This window comes from Rhinolophus ferrumequinum, chromosome 2 (genome assembly GCF_004115265.2).
Source record: "Rhinolophus ferrumequinum isolate MPI-CBG mRhiFer1 chromosome 2, mRhiFer1_v1.p, whole genome shotgun sequence".
Classification (NCBI taxonomy): domain Eukaryota; kingdom Metazoa; phylum Chordata; class Mammalia; order Chiroptera; family Rhinolophidae; genus Rhinolophus; species Rhinolophus ferrumequinum.
Window position 1 is genome coordinate 66,464,517 of NC_046285.1, and position 19,015 is coordinate 66,483,531.

General features: G+C 36.9%; 1 protein-coding gene across 4 annotated transcripts in view; it reads left to right on the forward strand.

Annotated features, from left to right (window-relative positions):
- The window catches only part of TBL1XR1 (TBL1X/Y related 1), a 151,763-nt gene that overhangs the window by 91,794 nt on the left and 40,954 nt on the right, over positions 1 to 19,015 (forward strand). For 3 of the 4 annotated variants that reach the window (XM_033129770.1, XM_033129753.1, XM_033129761.1), the window contains one exon: positions 16,774 to 16,876. The exons of the other annotated variant lie outside the window; for it this stretch is intronic. In XM_033129770.1, the coding sequence (XP_032985661.1) occupies positions 16,819 to 16,876 (58 nt within the window). In that variant the 5' untranslated portion in view covers positions 16,774 to 16,818. The remainder of the gene's footprint in view (positions 1 to 16,773; positions 16,877 to 19,015) is intronic. 4 annotated transcript variants of the gene reach the window in all.

Below are 19,015 nucleotides of genomic sequence, written 5' to 3' on the forward strand. Positions count from 1 at the left end.
TGGCGAGGGGTGGGAGTCAAGGAGTATGAAGACCCTTTGAATTTGGGGGTGATTAGTAACAAAGTTATTTAGAGTCCATAAGGTGAAAAGCAAAACTAACAATAACAAAAATATTTTTTCTTTATACACGTACACATATGACGTGGGATCAAACAGTACAGTGAATGTTTAAATTTAAAAAAATGTATTACAGTAAAAGACACATTGCCATCAATCCCCCTCAGAATACTCCCTCTCACTTTGAACACACTTATCCCATCATTCTTGCCATTTTCTAAAGCAGTTCTGGAAGTCCTCTTTCATGAGTGTCTGTAGTTGTGCTGTCATGGCTGCCCTGGTGTCCTGAATCATTTTGACTTTGGGGAAGAGCCAGAAGTCATATGGTGCCAGATCCGGTGAATAAGGTGGATGAGGACATAACGTAATGTTTTTATTTGACAAAAATTGCCATACCAGAAGCGATGTGTGACACAGAGTGTTGTAATGATGGAGGATGATTATGGCACACTTCAAAACACACCTTCTCTAAACCATAGTTCACACACTGTTACTAAGGTTTGTCGTGCCGCTTCCTGTATGGAAGATCCCTACCTTTCCGTTGGATGGCACTCGGCAGCAGCATTCACTGTATTTTGTGATCACAACAGAAATGCTCCGTGTCATGCATCACTCCTGGTATACAGCAATTTCTGTCAAATAAAAACATTACGGTGTTTCCTCATCCACCTTATTCACTGGATCTGGCACCGTGCAACTCCTGGCTCTTCCTCAAAGTCAAAATGACCATGAAAGGAAAATGTTTTGAATCAAGGCAGCCATGACAGTGCAACTAAAGATACTCACGAAAGAGAACTTCCAGAACTGCTTCAGAAAGTGACAAGAACAATAGGATAAGTGTGTTCAAAGCGAGGGGGATTAACGGCAATGTGTCTTTTACTGTAATTTTTTTTCTAATTTAAACATTCACTGTATTTTTTATCACACTTATTCTTAAATGCATGAATGTGGTTATACTTTTTGTAGTGTATACTTCTTGTTTACTTCTTTTGAATAAGTTTTTCCTCCCCCCATTAGTTTATTGTTTTTATAATCCATGAATATTATCAATGTATCACAGTCTTATTTTAGGACTCCCCCCTTTAATGGACATTACTTTTTTTTTAAAACTGCAGAATATTGGGGAACAGTGTGTTTCTCCAGGGCCCATCAGCTCCAAATCAATGTTCTTCAGTCTAGTGGTGGAGGGCGCAGCTCAGCTCCAAGTCTAGTTGCTGTTTTCAATCTTAGTTGTAGGGGGCGCAGACCTCCATCACATGCGGGAATTGAACCGGCAACCTTGTTGTTCAGAGCTGGCACTCTAATCAACTAAGCCATCCTGCCGCCCCCTTTTTTCTTTTTTAGTCACTGAGAAAACAGTGTTCCTAAAATAAACGTCCTTAGGAAATTGTGCTTTTATTTCTCTAGGTTGTACAGTATATGAGTTGGTTGAACTGCGTGACATTGTTAACCATTTGACCATTTTAACTTGAAAAGAAAAAGGCAAATTCTATGGCCCACTCTAATATTTTTACTACAGAAGGTTTTCTTCACATTTCCACTTGCAATGTGTGGGAATAACCTTTCCCCACATTTCTGCCAGAAATAGACATTCAAGTCTTTTATATTTTTACCAATTTTAATTAGTGTAATTTTATATTTTACTTTGATATATATTTCCTTAATAACTAGTAAATTTTGCTGTCTTACATAGTTTTTGAGTTTCTACTCTTCGTTAAAAAGATGTTTTTCTGCTCTTTTGGTATTTTCTTAAGATGTATATGTGAAATAGGTGTGTATATATACACATACACATTTATTTATAGAAATATTTAAGTATTAAATCCATCTGGAATTTGTTTTTGTTTATAGAAAACCTTTATTTCCTTTCAGATGGGTAGTCACTTGTGACAGCACAATTCTTCACAACAGTCCAACCTTTTCCTTTGCTTAAATCTTTGTATCTTACAGGGAGAATATTATGTTTAGTTGCATAAATGCTGTGTCTTTTTTGGTAATTTTTTTTGTAAATACTGAATAGTTTTTTGCTTTTGTAAATGGAATGTTTATTTTCTCATCTGTATTTGTAGGTACATATTACTGGAATAGAGATAATGCTGTTGTTTTTGTAGCCACTGTATTAAATTCCTTTATAAAGGACTAGTAATTTTGCTTATGAAATGATAGTTTATGTAGATGACCCAGTAGATTCTATGGTAATTTTTTTCTCTTTTACATCTTTTTCCCTACTTTTTTCCATAGAGCACAAAATAATATGAATAAAATAAAGATTCTTGAAGTCAACAAAAAGTCAAGGAAGTTCTAGTAACTTTTACTAAAGAAGGAAAGTCACCTTAGAATGAGGGGCTTTTTGTGAGAAGGGGTCCTTGAGGGAAATTAAAATTTTTGAAAATCCATGATGGAAAATTTTATAAGGAAGTTGAAAACAATAAAATGATTGCCAAATTGCCCAGAGGGGCAAAATGATACTAGGTGCCATCATTGTTTGAGGTTTACATATGTTATAGTGCGTAAGTGGGAATTGGCAAGACTACTTGAGCTGAGTGTCAAGATCATAGCATTTGTTGTTGAAATGTCTGATTAGTAGAGTCACATGAAAGTGGAGGGAGAACAGATAATAGTCCAGGGGGTTGATGCTGGACTGGAGGATGCTGAGAAGTGTAACTGTGGTGATCATGGCAAACCTGTTCAGTTAGGAACGAGTAGCTCAAAGATTTAAGGAGTTTGCAGTAAAAACAAGGTGTGTGTGTGTGTGTGTGTGTGCGTGCGTGCGTGTGTGTGTGTGTTGTTGTTGTTTTTTGTGTGTGTGTGTGTGTGTGTGTGTGTGTTTTGTTGTTGTTTTTTTTGTTACAGAGCCCCAAAAAGCAGTTTCCAGGCTCTCGGCCTCACATAGAAAGGTGCTGGCTCAGGTCGTAAATGGCCATCAGCTGTGGCTCGTTGGCCGTCAGCTGTAACCAGTGAGCCATTGGCCACTAATATAACTGCCGTGGCTACGCTAGCAGCAGATGGGGGCTAGCAAGAAGATGGTGGCTGGGCCTGCAAGCGGCGCAGTGAGGGTTGAGAATTGTGTTGCTCCTGGTTCCTGTGTCTCCAACCCAGTCGCCAGTGGGAGTAGAGTGGTGTGACTCCCCTACCTATGGCTCCATGGGTGTTCCTTTTTGGCCTCACCATGTCCTGCGTTCTTATGTGGGGAGCGGGAGCAGAGACCCTGCCTGACACCCTGCATGACACATGGCGCAGCGAGCAGGGTCCCCTGCATGACTCTGTGTGTGTGTGTGTGTGTGTGTGTGAGTGTGTATACTTCGTTTTGTTTTCCAGTTACAGGATTTAGAGACAGAAGTTTTGAAATATTTGACATGATGCAAGCCGTGGTTTGCACGACCTGAGGAACTTGTTAAAATATGTGCTTGGGCTGTGTCTCTGACTTGCTGAAATTTAAGGCTTTTCAGGGTTGTCGCGAAGTTTATGCCATTACTTTTTGGAAAAGGTGCCACAGGTGATTTTGATATACTTTACTAAGCAAGAACCACTGGTGGGCTAGAAACTGGAATGTGGGCCTTTTTCTTTCATTGTATTCATTGTTTGGCCAAAAATAAATGGAGATACAAGTTAGGGAAATTGAGGAGGTAATGGAGAATCGGAATGGATGAGAAAGAACATTGAGTTTTAGTAATCACTGAAGATTTTTGGTGTTTTTAAACACTGCTGACTAGTAAAAAGAGCCTTCCTCCCGCCCCCCGACCAATAGTGACTGAGTGCCTTTTATGAATCAGGCTATATTTCAGGCATAAATACAGTAGTGAATGATAACGATCAAGTGTCTGCTCTCCCAAGGCTTGCATTTTTTTGATGAATGTGAATAACTTGTCGTTCCTAGAGTATTTGTTGAGTCACCACAGTGTTTGAAAGATCTCACCTATACCACGCATTGTCGATCCAGTATTGTTTTTTTAGAGTAATGGTCTATGTAAATAAAAAACTAATTTTTAAATGAATGCTTTCTTTTGTTGCTATTACCTCAAACTGCTTTTTTGTTGTCATAACTTGTGCCCTAAAAGCTGCTTTTACCATTAATATGAGGGACAAAAAAGAGAGGTGAACCCATTCCCACTACATAATGGAAAAGAAGGAATATTATTTTAGTTATAGCAGTCTTGAGTTTCAGCATAATATGCTTCTTAAATTCAGAACAGATGAGAGGGAAATAATTCCAGACTCCTATCTACTGGCAGTGCATAGATTTAAAGCCTTTCATATATTACATAATCCAATGACATCTGGTCAGGTAACCAGATCAGAGGGGTGGAGTCCTCCTCTGTGTCATCTTCTCGCTCTTCCTCTGCCAACCCAAATCTCTGTATAAATTTTGAAAATAATAGCGGATGCTTTATACTCATCTCCATTTTGCACAGTCACTATTTCCGTGGGTTATGTTTTGCGTAACGTTCACACCTAGCTAGTGCATAGCCATCCTTTATAGTTTTTTTAACTAATTTTTTAAAGAAGAAAGTGATTGTATATTTAAATATAAATGCTTTGAGATTTTCATTAACCTGGGCAAACTAGAACAGGAGGGAAAAAAATCTCTTGTTCCCTTCAGCTTTATAGCCTGTGATTCTTAATATACTTATATATCAGAGGTGGTATCAGTTAACAGTTTATTTTCTATCAGCAGACCTGAAGAAAATAGTACTTTTCCTTCTGATTGGTTTTATACTTATAATTTATATTTTGGGCTTTCAGGTAAAGACGGGACCTGTAAAATGCCGAGGCACCCTGAAGTACTGTGAAAATAGGAACAACTTTAGTCTTAAAAATTTGTATAACTCAGTTCAAATGCTTATTGTTTCTAACTTAATATATATTCATTTTCATTTCAGCATTGCATATAACTTTTTTATGACCATAACTCTTATTATCACATTACATATTTTTGAGGTTGAGTGTTTTGAGATCCATGGCCCAAACAGAACTTCATGTTTTTTGAAAAAATATTTTTTCTTTTATTTGAACAGAGAATTATGTAAGAAAGTTGTGCAGAAAAGGGCTTTTTTTTTTTAGTTACATAATTGAGATAAAGACAAAGATTAAATATTTGGTGACCAGATGGTAGTCAAAGGGCTTCTCTATCCTAATAAGAAAGCTTTACTACTAATTCCTTACTGTTAATATTTTTGGAGTAAATCAAACTGATTCTGAAGTTGATGTCTATGGGTGTAGACAGTATCCTCTTTTCTCTAAATGCCTTTCTTTCTTCTCCAAGAGATGAGGTTGAGAGGAATAAGAAAAGCACTCTCTCTGTGTGTCTCACTGTTTTACCTTAGGGTTTTGTGTCTTTAAAACTATTTCTTGAGCACCTGGTGTGCATTTGCATTATGCTGCAGGAAGAGGATTATTGTAATACCTGTACTTGAGAAATAGTAAATTGATCAGTGTGATAGTAAATGGTATGTTTTCTGATGAAAACCCTTGGAATGTATCTAGATGAAATCTCATAGGAAGTCATCACTCTGGATCTGTTTACTTTCCAGAGAAAACAGAGTCAGCCCAGGATTTCATATTCAAATCAGGATTTTATCTTTAAATAAAGTAAGGAATAGAAAACTAGGATACATGTTGAGTATGAAGTAAGAGTCATTGTATGGTCTGTATACTTACTGCGCTCGTCCTTATATATAGCTTTTCCTACCCTTCTCATTACTTTAGAGGTAAGGTTAGGCTTTATGTGTTACCTTGGTCCAGAACAGATACAAACAAGCCTTATGAGAAACTGGAGGAGATAAAGGGCATTAACAATTTTCCTTTTGTCTCCCAAGTGACATTTTCAGGTAGTTGGTTTTAATCAGAATCCAAATAAGGTCTACACACTGCTTTTGGTTACTAAATTTAAGCCTCTTCCACTTGCTGGTAGACGAAATTCATTCATTTGTCCTGTTGAATATCTCATCTTCTGGATTTGGCTAATTACATCATTGTTGTATTGCTGTCACATTACACTGTCCTGAAATTTCTGTAAAGTGGTAGAGGCTTGATTCAATTCACTGTTACTTCTTTGATCATGAAGTCTTCTTTTTTCTTCCTTTTGCATTACACCGCGAGGCACAAGCCATCTGGTCGACTTACTTTCCATGATGTTGATATTGATCGGTGCTAAGTATTGGAGCGCTTCTTTAAGGGGGCTAGTCTGGGGAAAGGGATAAGAGGAGATTCTAGCCAGAACTGTGTTTACTCAGCAGTTCTGCTAGGCCTAGGGTTCTCTACCTGACAAATGGGTGAGAATGGCTTACATCCAAGGATTTCAAAAAGAAAGAAAGCCCTATCATCGTAAGTTTGAATTCTTTTCTAATATAGCCACAGCAGTTATTGACATGGTTAGGAGTAACAAAGCGACTGTGGACCAGTAGTTACTTGGCATTATTAAACACAGGTGTGCCTCTATTCCCTGGCTATCCTCCACTCCCTCCATCTTCTCTGTTCTTTCTTTTGTGTCCTCAAAGTGTAAAGGGGCAGGTATGGAATTTGTACCAGGTATAACCTGGCAATCTGACGATAAAGAATTTCAAATTTGTTGCTCAGCCACCTCCCTTTATTTCTCATGTAGCTACCAGATTGAGTATATGATTGAATTGATCCCGTAGTGCCAAAGTCCTGGGTTATTTGTTTCCGTGTGTGTGTGTGTGTGTGTGTGTGTGTGTGTGTGTAGTGAAGAAGGCTGCCATTACTTAGTTTTGAATATATTATGTTTGGAAAATAAAGGCAGCAAGACAGAGACCAGCTTCATGTTTCAGTTGGTGGGACAGGGATTGCAAACCTTACCACTTACATAAGTGATGAGACCAGGCAGACCTGCAGGGCAGTGTGGGTCTGCAGCCTAAGAGAAGGAAATGTGTGGTGGTGGTAGCTTCTGTACCGCAGCCTCCACACCTCTTCTACAGCTTTTAATAGTAGAATTTGGTAAGAAATGGGATGCAATCTGGAATTTGCCTGTGAAACCTACTCTTTACAATATCATTCTTTATATTAGTGGAGTTCTATATTAGTACAATATTCTGGGCGTAGAACAGTGCCAGGCATGTGTTAGCACTTGGTAAACGTTTGTTGAATGAATGATAAATTAAATTTCAGTAAAATTATTGAATCAAGTGGGTGTATCTAGAAAGAAGCCCGTTTACAGAGGTGTAGCCTCAGAAAATGTATAATTTTCACTCCATGTTTGAGTTATCAGATTCCATATATTTTATCAAAACTAGAACTTTTACATGAGGATCTTTATGGCTTTTAATTACCTTTTTTGTTCATTAGCTATAAATTTATTGAATACCTAGTGCATATTCCAACATGAACGTTAACAGAAGTCAAATTAAAGATTTAGGTCATGTTCCAATCTGAACACATTGTGGCTTAAGAGGCCTGTTTCCTCAGGGAAAGTCTTGATCTTTGCCCAAAAAATTAGCACCAATATTGCCAAGAAGAAATCAATTTTTATGCTAGCAGGTCTCAAACATTTTGGTCTTAATACCTCATTACATTCTTTAATTTATTAATGACTCCAAAGAACATTTGTTGATGTGGGTTATAGCTATCTTTGCTGCACCAGAAATTAAAACTGAAATTTTCTATTACTAACGTATTTTATCAAAACAATAAACCCATCTATGACACATTTTATAAAAACTAACTATATTCCAAGATAGAAAGTTTTCATGAGAAGAGTTGCATTGTTTTATAATTTTGTAAATCTCTATTAAATCTCTGGCTTGATAGAAGACAGCTGGGTTCTCACATCTGCTTCTGCATTCACATGTTATGTTGTTGTAGTTGAAATACATGAAAAAAAAATCTGGCCTTACAAAGATACATAGTTGTAAAATTTTCAAATCAGAATAAAAAGTTACTTAAATTCAGATATTCTTTGATACTACACCAAATTTCAACAAGTAGATAATTTCTTAAGAGTTAGTTATTATACAAGATCTGAAATTGTGTCAGTGAACTTTTTGTATTCTGTTACATTAAAATCCATTGGTCTCTCTTGAACTTTGGATGTTTCCTCATGCATAATTTCGTACTGGTTATTATTGGGAAAATATTTGTTCACAGAGTTGCTCGGATCTTCCATATGTTCATTATACAGTATAAGAAACCAGAGTCATTACCATCACCACTGATCTCATCAGAGAAGAGTGGGAAGCTGTCAAGCTCATGGTGGATGATAAATTTTCCAAATCCTAATTTTTTTCTTAAAAACTTCAGTTTTATCTTTGCCAATAAGTATCGTTAGTTATTTTCTTTAAGGTGTCAGTTTAACTTACTTTATTTTCAAGAAAACATCAACCAAATTCTCAATCTGAAAAATCATACTTTGTCCATTATTCTTTGAAGTAAAAGTGGCATTCCATGAAAAAAGTAGCTAGTTCAGCTTGCAGTTCAAACAATTGCACGGTGCTTTTCTTTGAGACAACCATCATTTTAGTATGCAACAGAAGTGCTTTTATGTGTACTTAATGTTTTATTATATATGACGTTAAAATGTGTTTTTGAGGATGAAGATTTTAATAAAATTAAGCTTTTTTTGCTTAATTCTTCATCAAGAAAATTCTTCAGTGAAACATTTTTGTGGGTCTTTTATTTGAGCGTACAGTAGTGAAGAATATAATAACTACTAGTACAGCAGGGTATTCCCGCTTTTATTTGCCCTAAGATGCAAGCAGTTTTACCTTCTGTTGCTTTATAACATCAGCATAAATGTCAGTTCAGTGAAGAACGGCAAATAATTTCTTAGTAATAGTATAAAAATAATTTTGGTTTCAAGGACCCCTTAAAAAGTCTTGGGAACCCCGTGGATCTACACAGACTTCACTTTAAGACCTAATTTCTATATTAAATAAAAAGCTGGTCAGACTATGTGTCAGGCTTGACAAAAATAACAAATCTGGTTTTTTGTTTTGAGTGCTTTGAACAATGTTAGTGAAGTAAGTTTACTATGAAATGGAAAGAAGTTATCTCTTAATAAAATCCTACTAAAAGTCCGTCTGCAGTTAGAGAGGCTGTAACCTGACTGGATAGAGGACGTGGAGAGGGTGGACACAGCAGGGCCGCGGCGTGGTTATGAGGGATGCACTTGGTTTGTTCCTAACTGGGTTTTCTGTTTGTTTTTTAAACAGAAAATCTGATAGGACAGTACCGTTCTCTCCTGGGAAACTGACCTATGAGAATTTCATGGTGGATTTCTCATTTTTCAGTAAAACTTTTTCAGTAGATATTATCAATATCTTCTCCATTTTCTTCGGTCTTTATCCTCCAGATTTGTGTGTGTGTGTTACCTGAGTACTAAATTTGGTTTAAGTCATCCTCACTTCATTTGATCAGCATTTATTGCCCATTGGGATGAATGTTGACCTCTTCTTTACACTTTTTCCCCCATGCTTTGACACCTGATCTGTATTAATCATGCATTTCCGCCACCAGAACAATCTTCTGCACATTTTCACCTCTGCTTTTCTAAAGAATTTACTGAGTATACCAATCCATGGACACTTGTTTTGATCCACTAGGGCTCAGTAGTCTTAAATTTGTCTGCTTAGTTTTTTTCTTTTTTCTTTTCTCTTGAGGAACTAAGGAATACCTATTCCTTACCCAATAGACGGTTTCATAAAGATGATTATAGGTAATATTTATGTATAGCTCTATGACTGTTACACCCAGTGTGTTTTTATGTTGCCTGTAATACCTGTTTTAATCATATTTCCATCCATTCAAATGATTGTCTTTTTAAAGTTTTAGCTGCGAGCTGTACATAAACAGGTGATGGGTTGGATTTGACACTGGCCATAGTTGGCAGACCCCTAGTCTACATCACAGTTGAAACAAATGATTGCCATCAGAAGTCTGTTACTAATAAATAATTGATTTGGTATACCATTTGCCTGTGCCTTTATATAAGTTTATAAAGGCTAGTTGGTCCTAATAAGCATCATAAGTAATAAGTGCTTAAATGTTTCTTAATGAGGTAGGCTCATTTGTTTTCCGTTTCCCTAATTCCTGGAGATATCCATCTGTGCTCTGACAGTTTAAAATCTTCCAATGTGCTTTTGTAAGTAAGCCTAATTAAAAATCACTATGTCATCTAGTTCTCTGTGTTGGCCTGCAAGATTTATATGTAATACCCTATACACGAGTATTTGTACTGACTTGAATCATTGACGTTTAGAAGTGAAAGAGACCATCTGCTTCAGTTTCCTCACAGATAAGGAAAAGGAGGCCTAGAAGATTCATATGATTTGTCTAAAATCATATAGGCTACCTAAGATCTTATTTCTCTGTCATGCTATCTTTAATTTACATCTGAGAGCTCTGGATTACAATGAGAAAGGGAAGGAAAATTAATTTAGAGGTTTATCCCTTCTAAGTTATAATCATACTTTAAATTCATAAGATTTACACTTTGGATCTTTGGTGACCACCAATCTGATGACAAACAAAGCAACAACAGCCAAAAGAAAAAATTCTCACAGCACAAAAATTGCCCACAACTATTTAAAAAGGAAGAATAAATTAACTTAAAACGTACACATTGCCAGACACACTGAGGAAAATCATCCAAAAGATGCTCATGTGCTAAAATTGGAAGGTAAAAGTCAATACCAGTGCCTGCTGATGTCCCTTCACAAACTGTCTTTTCCACCTTTTTTTTTTTTTTAAAGCTACACTTGTTTCTTTTGGGTGTGGGGCGGGGGGGAAGAAAGCTATAGACTTTTCACTGGGACATAATATTCAAATTATTAAAGATACCCTCATAAAAAAAAATAAGACAAATGAGATACAGAGCTAACGATTTATTCTAAACGGATATTTTCTCCTTTTTAATAGAGTGAGTAAAAATTGACTCATGAGATTGGGATTTTAAAAATATAGTTTAAACTCAGCATGTATCCTAATGTTAAGAGTGGTAGAACTTTTATTTGTTGTAAGGAAATACACGACTTTGCTTAATATTATAGGCAGCCATACATGTTTGACAAATAAACCATAGTTATAGTTTAGGACAAATACACAAAAATGGACATACACTGTTGTTTGCCATTAATGCTTTAAGAAATCAAATAGTTTGATTTTGCTGTATTTCTTTTGTTTTTAGTTTGATTAGTATTGTATTAAGAAGAGGTGACATACGTATTTCATTTAGAGCTTAGTGTTTCTTGAGATTATCTGATTGTTTCTAAATCCTACTATTGCCTTTTACAGTTTATAAAAGTAATTTGGTAAATATGATTTCATTTAGTCACTAAAATTTTGTAAAACCCTTTAAGACTTACCATTGCAAAAGTTGAGAATGTACTTTATGCACATTTTAAGCTACATTGCCAAAGACTTCAAAGCAAAGTCTTAAAATATGCCTGCCTTCATTGTACCATATTTTATACACACAAAAATTTCATTACCTAACATTGGTAGAATTTTAATTATTTTAATGAGTTGGGAAATGAAGGGTAATGCATTTTTTGGTGCTGTCCTGAGAGTGTTTCATGAGGCTGGAGTGTGAGAAGGGAGCAGTGGGGCTCACTCAAATGTTAATGTATCCTGTTAAGCTCATCGTCTTGGATAATTATAGGACAGGGTGGATTCTTAAAGACAGACAGCGGCAACTTTCAAAGGGATATCCTAGCAATTGTGAACTTAGTATCGATGATTTTAAAGGTCTTCAATGAATGATCAGAGAGGTTTTTAAGAATCTGGGTGTATATCAGTTTCCCAGGGCTGCCATCACAAAGTACCACAGACTGGGGGACTTTAAACAATAGAAATTTATTTTCTCACAGTTCTGGGATCTGGAAGTCTAAGATCACGGTGCCAGCAGGTTTGGTTTCTTTTGAGGCCTCTCTCCTTGACTGGCAGGTGGTCGCCTTCTCCCTGTGTTGTCACATGGCCTGTCCTCTGTGCACATGCAGCCCTGGTGTCTCTTCCTCCACTTACAAAGACCCCAGTCATATTGGGTTACATTCAAATTATTAAAGGTCCACCCACCCTCCTGGCCTCATTTGAACTTAATCACCTCTTTAAAGATCCCATCTTCAAATAAAGTCACATTCTGAGGTTAGGACGTGAATATAGGAATTCCAGAGGGATGCAGTGCAGCCCTTAAGGTGGTAGTAACTGCCACGACCTCACCAAATGGGCAAATTGATTTAATCTCTCTCTGTTTTATTACCCTCCACATAAACACACTTTTTTTGTTAGTTGTGATAGTTTGGTATTTTCTCAGTGTCTTGGTTTTAACGAGACAATTTGACAGAGCTTTTTATAACTCAGTGGGTAGCATGGCAGCAGCTGAACTGTTACTTTGCTTCACAGCAGATTGAGAATTCACACCCAACAAACAAAATAATTTTGATACATGATTCTGTGTGAGGTGACAAGCTGTTGTTTAGCAGGGTATTGTAGTGATCTTTTTGTAATTGCAGAGACTGGCTGCCCATTAGGACTGCTGTTCACATCATAGGCCGTGTGAGCAGTGCACAGGGCCTTGGCCACATGTGCCATGGCTTGGTATTAGCGACGTCTTGGCATCCTCTCGTGCTAAGAATTTTGATTCTTTATAGTCATTACATTATTTTACGTTATATATTCCTTACTGTTTTTTGTGGGGTTTTTTTTCCTGCACTGAGGAAAGTCAATTTAGTATTTCAATAACATTTCTGAATACACAGATCTGTATGTAGAAATGCTGTTCTCATATGTGTCAGTGTTCTTACTTTAAAATGAGGAATATAATACTGAAGAGGAAATAATGTGTGTTAGGCTTAGCCCCATACATAGCACGTAGCAATTACTCAATAAATAGGATATTCTTTCGCTTCATTTTTCTTCACATGCAAATCAGTGGGAAGCGGTGTGCATACAGATAGTAGCAAAGATAACTTGATGCATTTCAGACATTGTGAATTAAAAGGAGGACTAGCTCCTCTAACACTGTCTGTTACAGAAACCTGTAAACCACCTACATTTTACATCCTTTGCTTACTTGTACACTGAGACGAGGGGTGTGTGCTTTCATGATTTTCTATATATTTTTTTATCTAAGTTTGAATTAACTGGTTGTCTTACTCCCCAACAACCCATAAAGTCACAAGGTTTAGCCCTGGTTACTTAGTTAGCCATGTGACCAGCATCCACCAGAGTGCCTGGCCCATTGGAAGTGCTCAGAGTATTGGCTGAGTACATAAAATAAAGTCGTCAAAAGTATAGTGCTTCAGTGCACCTCCCCCACCTGCCGGTAGACTTTGTTCATTGTAGTGTTCCCTTTTCCCTTGTTCCTACCCCACTCCACAAATGCATCTAATCAGCATTGGTTTGGATTGGTTTCTTACCCCAAAGTGATATAAATCCAGTGGTTGCCCATTATCCACATTTTCACTTTTTGTGGTTTCAGTTACCATGGTCAACCATGATCTGAAAATATTAAATGGAGAATTCCAGAAATACACAATTCATAGGTTTTAAATTGTGCGCCGTTCAGAGTAGCGTGATGTAATCTCGCTCCTTCCTGCTCCTTCCTGCCATGAATCATCTCTTTGTCCCGCATATCCATACTGCATGTGCATTAGTCACTTAGTAGCCTTCTCACTTATCGGATCCATTGTTGCAGTATCGCAATGCTTGTGTTCAAGTAACGCTTATTTTACTTACTAATGGCCCCAACGAACAAGCTTAATGATGCTTGCACTTCAGATAGGCCAAAGAGAAACTATAAAGTACTTCCTTTAAGTGAAAAAGTAAAAGTTCTCGACTTAATAAGCAAAGAAAAACAATGGTATGCTGAAGTGGTTAAGGTCTGTCGTAAGAATGTATCTTCTATCCATGAAATGGTGAAGAAGGAAAAATAAATTTGTGCTAGTTTTGCTGTCACACCTCAAAATGCAAAAGTTATGGTCACAAGTGCGTGGTAAGTGCTTAGTTAAGATGGAAAAGCCACTAAATTTGTGCATGGAAGCCGTGAACAGAAACCGGGTTCTGATTGACAGCAGTGTGTTGTGCCAGAAAGCCTTGAATCTGTGACGACTTCAGCAAAGGACCCACTGAAATGAGTGACCACATTCACATAAGTTTTATTACAGTATATTGTTGTAATTGTTCTATTTTATTATTAGTTACTGCTTGTAATTGCTTACTGTGCCTAATTTATAAATTAAACTATCATAGGTATGTATGTATAGGAAAAAAGTACAGTATATACAGGGTTTGCCGTGATTTCAGGCACTTGAGGATCGTGAAACGTGTCCCTGTGGGTAAGCAGGGGCTACTGTACAGAGAACGTTCAGCTGGTTAATTACACTGAGTTAAAATTTTTTGGGGGGAGGTGGGTGTGTCTTTTTCTTTATATGAAGATAGTTGTTACTCTTCATCAGTGGTTTCTCATCTCAGTAAATGGAAGTACCACCCATCCAGATGTCCTAAAAGAAACCTTTTATTCTTCACTTTTCCTCATCCCTGTATCCAATCAATTACCCTTGAGTCTACTTCCTAAATATCTTTGGAATTCTAGTACTTCTCTCCAGCTCCAGTACTGCAGTCCAAGTTTTTTAGTCTTCTAGATTTGTGCAACATCCTCCTAATAACATTGCTTGCTTTTTCCAGCCCAATTTCTTTTCAGTCTGTTCTTCATATAGCCAGGGTGATCTTTTAAAAATGTAAATCAGGTCATTTTCTCTACCCTGCTTAAAACCTTTCAGTGTATTAATTTTCTCTAAGTGATTCTTCAAAGCCCCTCAGAAGATGGTTTTGTCCGTGTGTTTCAAGCTTTACTTCATGTTTTGTTACTCTTTCCTCACTAGCCCTTCCGCTGACTAGTACAGTTCACTGGATCGCTTCTATTCCCTGCGCCTTCCTCCCCCAAACTTTCATGTTCTCACTCTGCTCTTGTTCATGCTTCAGGTCTAAACACCAGTACTACTTCCTCTATGATGTATTCCTAGACTTCCAAATTTGATTAGACTTTGCTTTGTGTACATCCATTGGAAAATTATTACCTCCTGGTTTGTCTTTTCTGAGATAAAAGTTTGATGAGTGCTGAGTTACCACTCGCCAGTTTAGGGCAGTAACAGTTCCTGTCACATAGTAGCCTACTCGAGGGCTTGTTAATTTGTGATTTTTAAATGTTCTGTTAACTCGACATCATAAAGAGATCCATGATGTGGCAGAAGAATCCGCCTAGGCCTATAATGTTAGATACCCCTTTATACTGAAGAGATGTTGGTATATCCTTTTTAAACAAAGGACCAAGAAACTATAGTCTCTGGCCAAATCCGGCCCCTTAACCTTTTATAAGGACCACAAGCTAAGAAAGTTTTTATTTTTATTTTTAATTTTTAAGCGCTTGAAAAAAAGTCAAAAGAAAATATTTTATGACACAGTGTCATGCAGAGTGTCATGCGGGATCTCTGGTCCCGCCCCCCACATAGGAATGCAGGATATGGTGAGGCCAAAAAGGAACACCCACGGAGCCATAGATAGGGGAGTCATACCACTATATTCTCGCTGGCAGCTGGGTTGGAGACACAGGAAGCAGGAGCCACACTATCCACAACCTGCCGTCCACTTCTCTCTGCCAACCCACCTCACTTGATAGCTGCAATCTGCTCTTGCTAGCTCAGCCACCATCTTCTTTCTTGCTAAACCCCATTTGCTGCTAGCGTAGCCATGGCAGTTATATTAGTGGCCAACACCTCCGTGGTTACAGCTGACGGCCAACTAGCCACAGCTGATGGCCATCCAGTCACAGTTGATGGCCGTTTACTACCCGAGTGAGCACCTTTCCATGTGAGGGTGAGAGCACTCCTGACTCTATTCCCCACACAACAATAACATAATTAAATTTAAATCTCAGTGTCCCTGAATAAAGTTTTATTGGCCACATTCATTTGTTTACATACTGTTTGCTGCTGCTTTTGTGCAACCGCAGAGTTGAGTAGTAGTGACAGACTGTGTGGTTGGCAAAGCCTAACACATTCAGTCTGGTTCTGTACAAAAAAAGGTTGCTGACTACTTTAAATTATTTCTGTGACAGAGAATGGATCCGTATAATTAGACATTGAAGTATGTCTCAGTTTCCTTTTTTCTCCCTTCCTGTGAGTTCAAGGTTTAACTATGTCCATTAAGGTAAGAGAGTATCATTTGAGTTTTCAGAACTGTATTCCAGTCTCTGCTTTGCACATACGTAGGGCTTCTTGAAACTTGAACATTGCTGATTAGATGTTGAGCAAGTAGAGACTTCAAATCCTAGGAAATTGTGTAGGCAAAAACCAGTGTAGATGGCTCACCCCCGTCGCCCCCCACATAATGGTCTAACATCAGTCTTTTCCTACATAAATAATATTCTGATTCTTAAAATTTACTATTTTTACAGTTAAGGAGAAAAGGGGAACAATTTTTTATGCTACTTGATATAATCATGAAAATATGCTAAAGCCCTTTTATAAATTTTGAATCATTTTTGCCAATATGTTATCTTGCAGAAAAATAGACCCAGCCATGTTTTGGTTGTGTAATCTATTACTAATTATTGGAAGTAACTTTATTTGTTAGGATTTATTATTTAGCAATATAGAACTTTCATTTTACATCATTTAATAAAATCAAATGGTTTTTACAACATTGTTTACATTTTGTTTAAAAATATTTTATTGAGAAAATACTTAATTAACTTTGTTTTATTTTTAGGGTTATATCCTGTGTTGTGACCTCATGGTTTAAGTGGGAATAAAGATGAGTATAAGCAGTGATGAGGTCAACTTCTTGGTATATAGATACTTGCAAGAGTCAGGTGAGTACTTTCATAAAGTAAATAGGCCTCAAATTATTTTAATATTCTCAAAATAACCTTTTATGCATTTGAAATTTGTATCAGTCCAAACTGTTGAACTTTGTATGTTTCCTTAATGTCTGGACTGCCATTTTAAAGCTATGTGTTACTGCATGGTTTAACTCTCTGACTCTTTCAAATATGTTGGAATCATCTCAGGCAAATATTTGTAACAAATGGTTTGGCTTTCAGTGTTCAGAAAACATCTTTATAACTTGTTATGAACCCAGATTATTGTACCCGGTTAGTAGGAACATATAAAATCTCAGATACCATCAATTTGATAATGTACATTCACAATCCTTAGCTAAATGTTACTGGTCCTAATTGCAGTTAGCATTTATTTCTAAAGCTAAATTAACCATATTTTTTCTGAATACTTTCATAAATGTTATCCCAATTGATTAAGTGTATCCTTGATCTGAATACTTACTAACGTATATATTTACTAGGGGATGATTAATAAATATAACTGATTGAAAGTCATTTGTAATAAATATTAAATCAGTGATCGTCCAAGTTTTCTAGACAGATTAAGAGGTGTCGTCATAAAACAAGGATAACTACAAGGGAAAATGTGGGGTAGATTAACAAAAAATATAAAAGTAGAAGAGGGAAAACTTGAGTTGGATGGGGTATAGGTGGTGGAAAAGATTGACTGCAATGGTAAGTGCAGATTGTTAACATGAGATGGAATTATTTGCTGCTTGAAAATATAGTAGAGAGTGTGAATTTCAGAAATTATAGCTTAAATCTATTGGACTGTTTTAGTAGTAAGTTGAGGTGTGGTATAAAAAAAGATAATTTTGGTAGTCAATGTGAGAGAGGACGGAAAGAATAGAATAGGGCATGGAGCTCTCAATTTTGGTTTTGAAACAACAGTAGCTCTTCTCATAGGGCTTAGCTAGTTGTCCTTTCTTACACGGGGAATGCAAATATGGCCTTACATCTTAAGACTGCTTGCTGAGATGTTCCCCAGCTGTCCTCCAGTTCCGAGCTTTTCCCTTGGTCAGAGAGACGTTTTCTATTCCCAACCAGCATGGAACAGCTCCTGAAACAGCTGAGAAAATGATGTCTAACAAGGGCAGGGAGGGAAAAAGAAAAGAAATGAGAGTAACCAACCAATGCAGAATAACTTGTTACGAAGCTTTGAAATAGTAGATCTTGATTTGTTTTCTTTTTCAACTGGTAAAACTGGTGTTGAGGTAGATCCAAAGAGGACATCCACACAGTATTTTGAATATGATAAAATGATTAATGAAGTGGAAAAAGTAGTGTGCCCTAGTGATTGTTACATATATAACATGTATATGCATGTTTGAATATTGTTATGTAGCATAATACTTTTCGGCCAAAATGGAAAGAATGTGTTGGGTCAAAATACATTCTGACTTTGAATCTGACCACCATTTAAGCCAGAGCTTTGATGCCTTGGACACTAAAGCAAAAATATGTTGTGAAGGGTCAGTGAATGGGAAATACATTTTAATGGCTTGTAGGTGTATTGCAAAGTCAATTATTGAGGTTGAACCATATGAGACTACTGTTTCTGGCGAGGAGAAACAGTTGAATAGCCCAGCGGCTGGCCTGTGGTTCCTCCTGTGTCAGGTGAGGGAGGGCAGCGTGAAGTTGGGGATGTTAATGAACACTCAAATTCAGCCTTGTTTCCAAAGAGAAGTCCACGGATGGATGTTTTATGTTGCTACAAGGAAATACAGCAAGGAAGGGGGCAGTAAAATAATACTCTGAATTCATTTCCGAAAGAGTATCCAGTGATTAAATACCAAAAGTCTTCTTAGTTCTCAAAGAAAACCCTTCTAAGTCCCATGTTTTGAGGGGTTTTATGTTGCAGTAAAAATAAAGCAAGAATTACATTTAAAAAATTTTTCTATGGCAGACTGATATTTATCATATTGAGTTTTTATAATTGCTTAATGTATTCTTTAGAAAGCTTTATACTTTATAGTGTACTGGTGATGAAGTGATGTTAAGGCACATCTTCAAAAATGGGAACGCCAGTCACTTTATACACGTTGTAAGTTCCTGTTTACATTGTGATTTATAGGGGAAAATCAGACTCAACTGATGACATTTTGATTA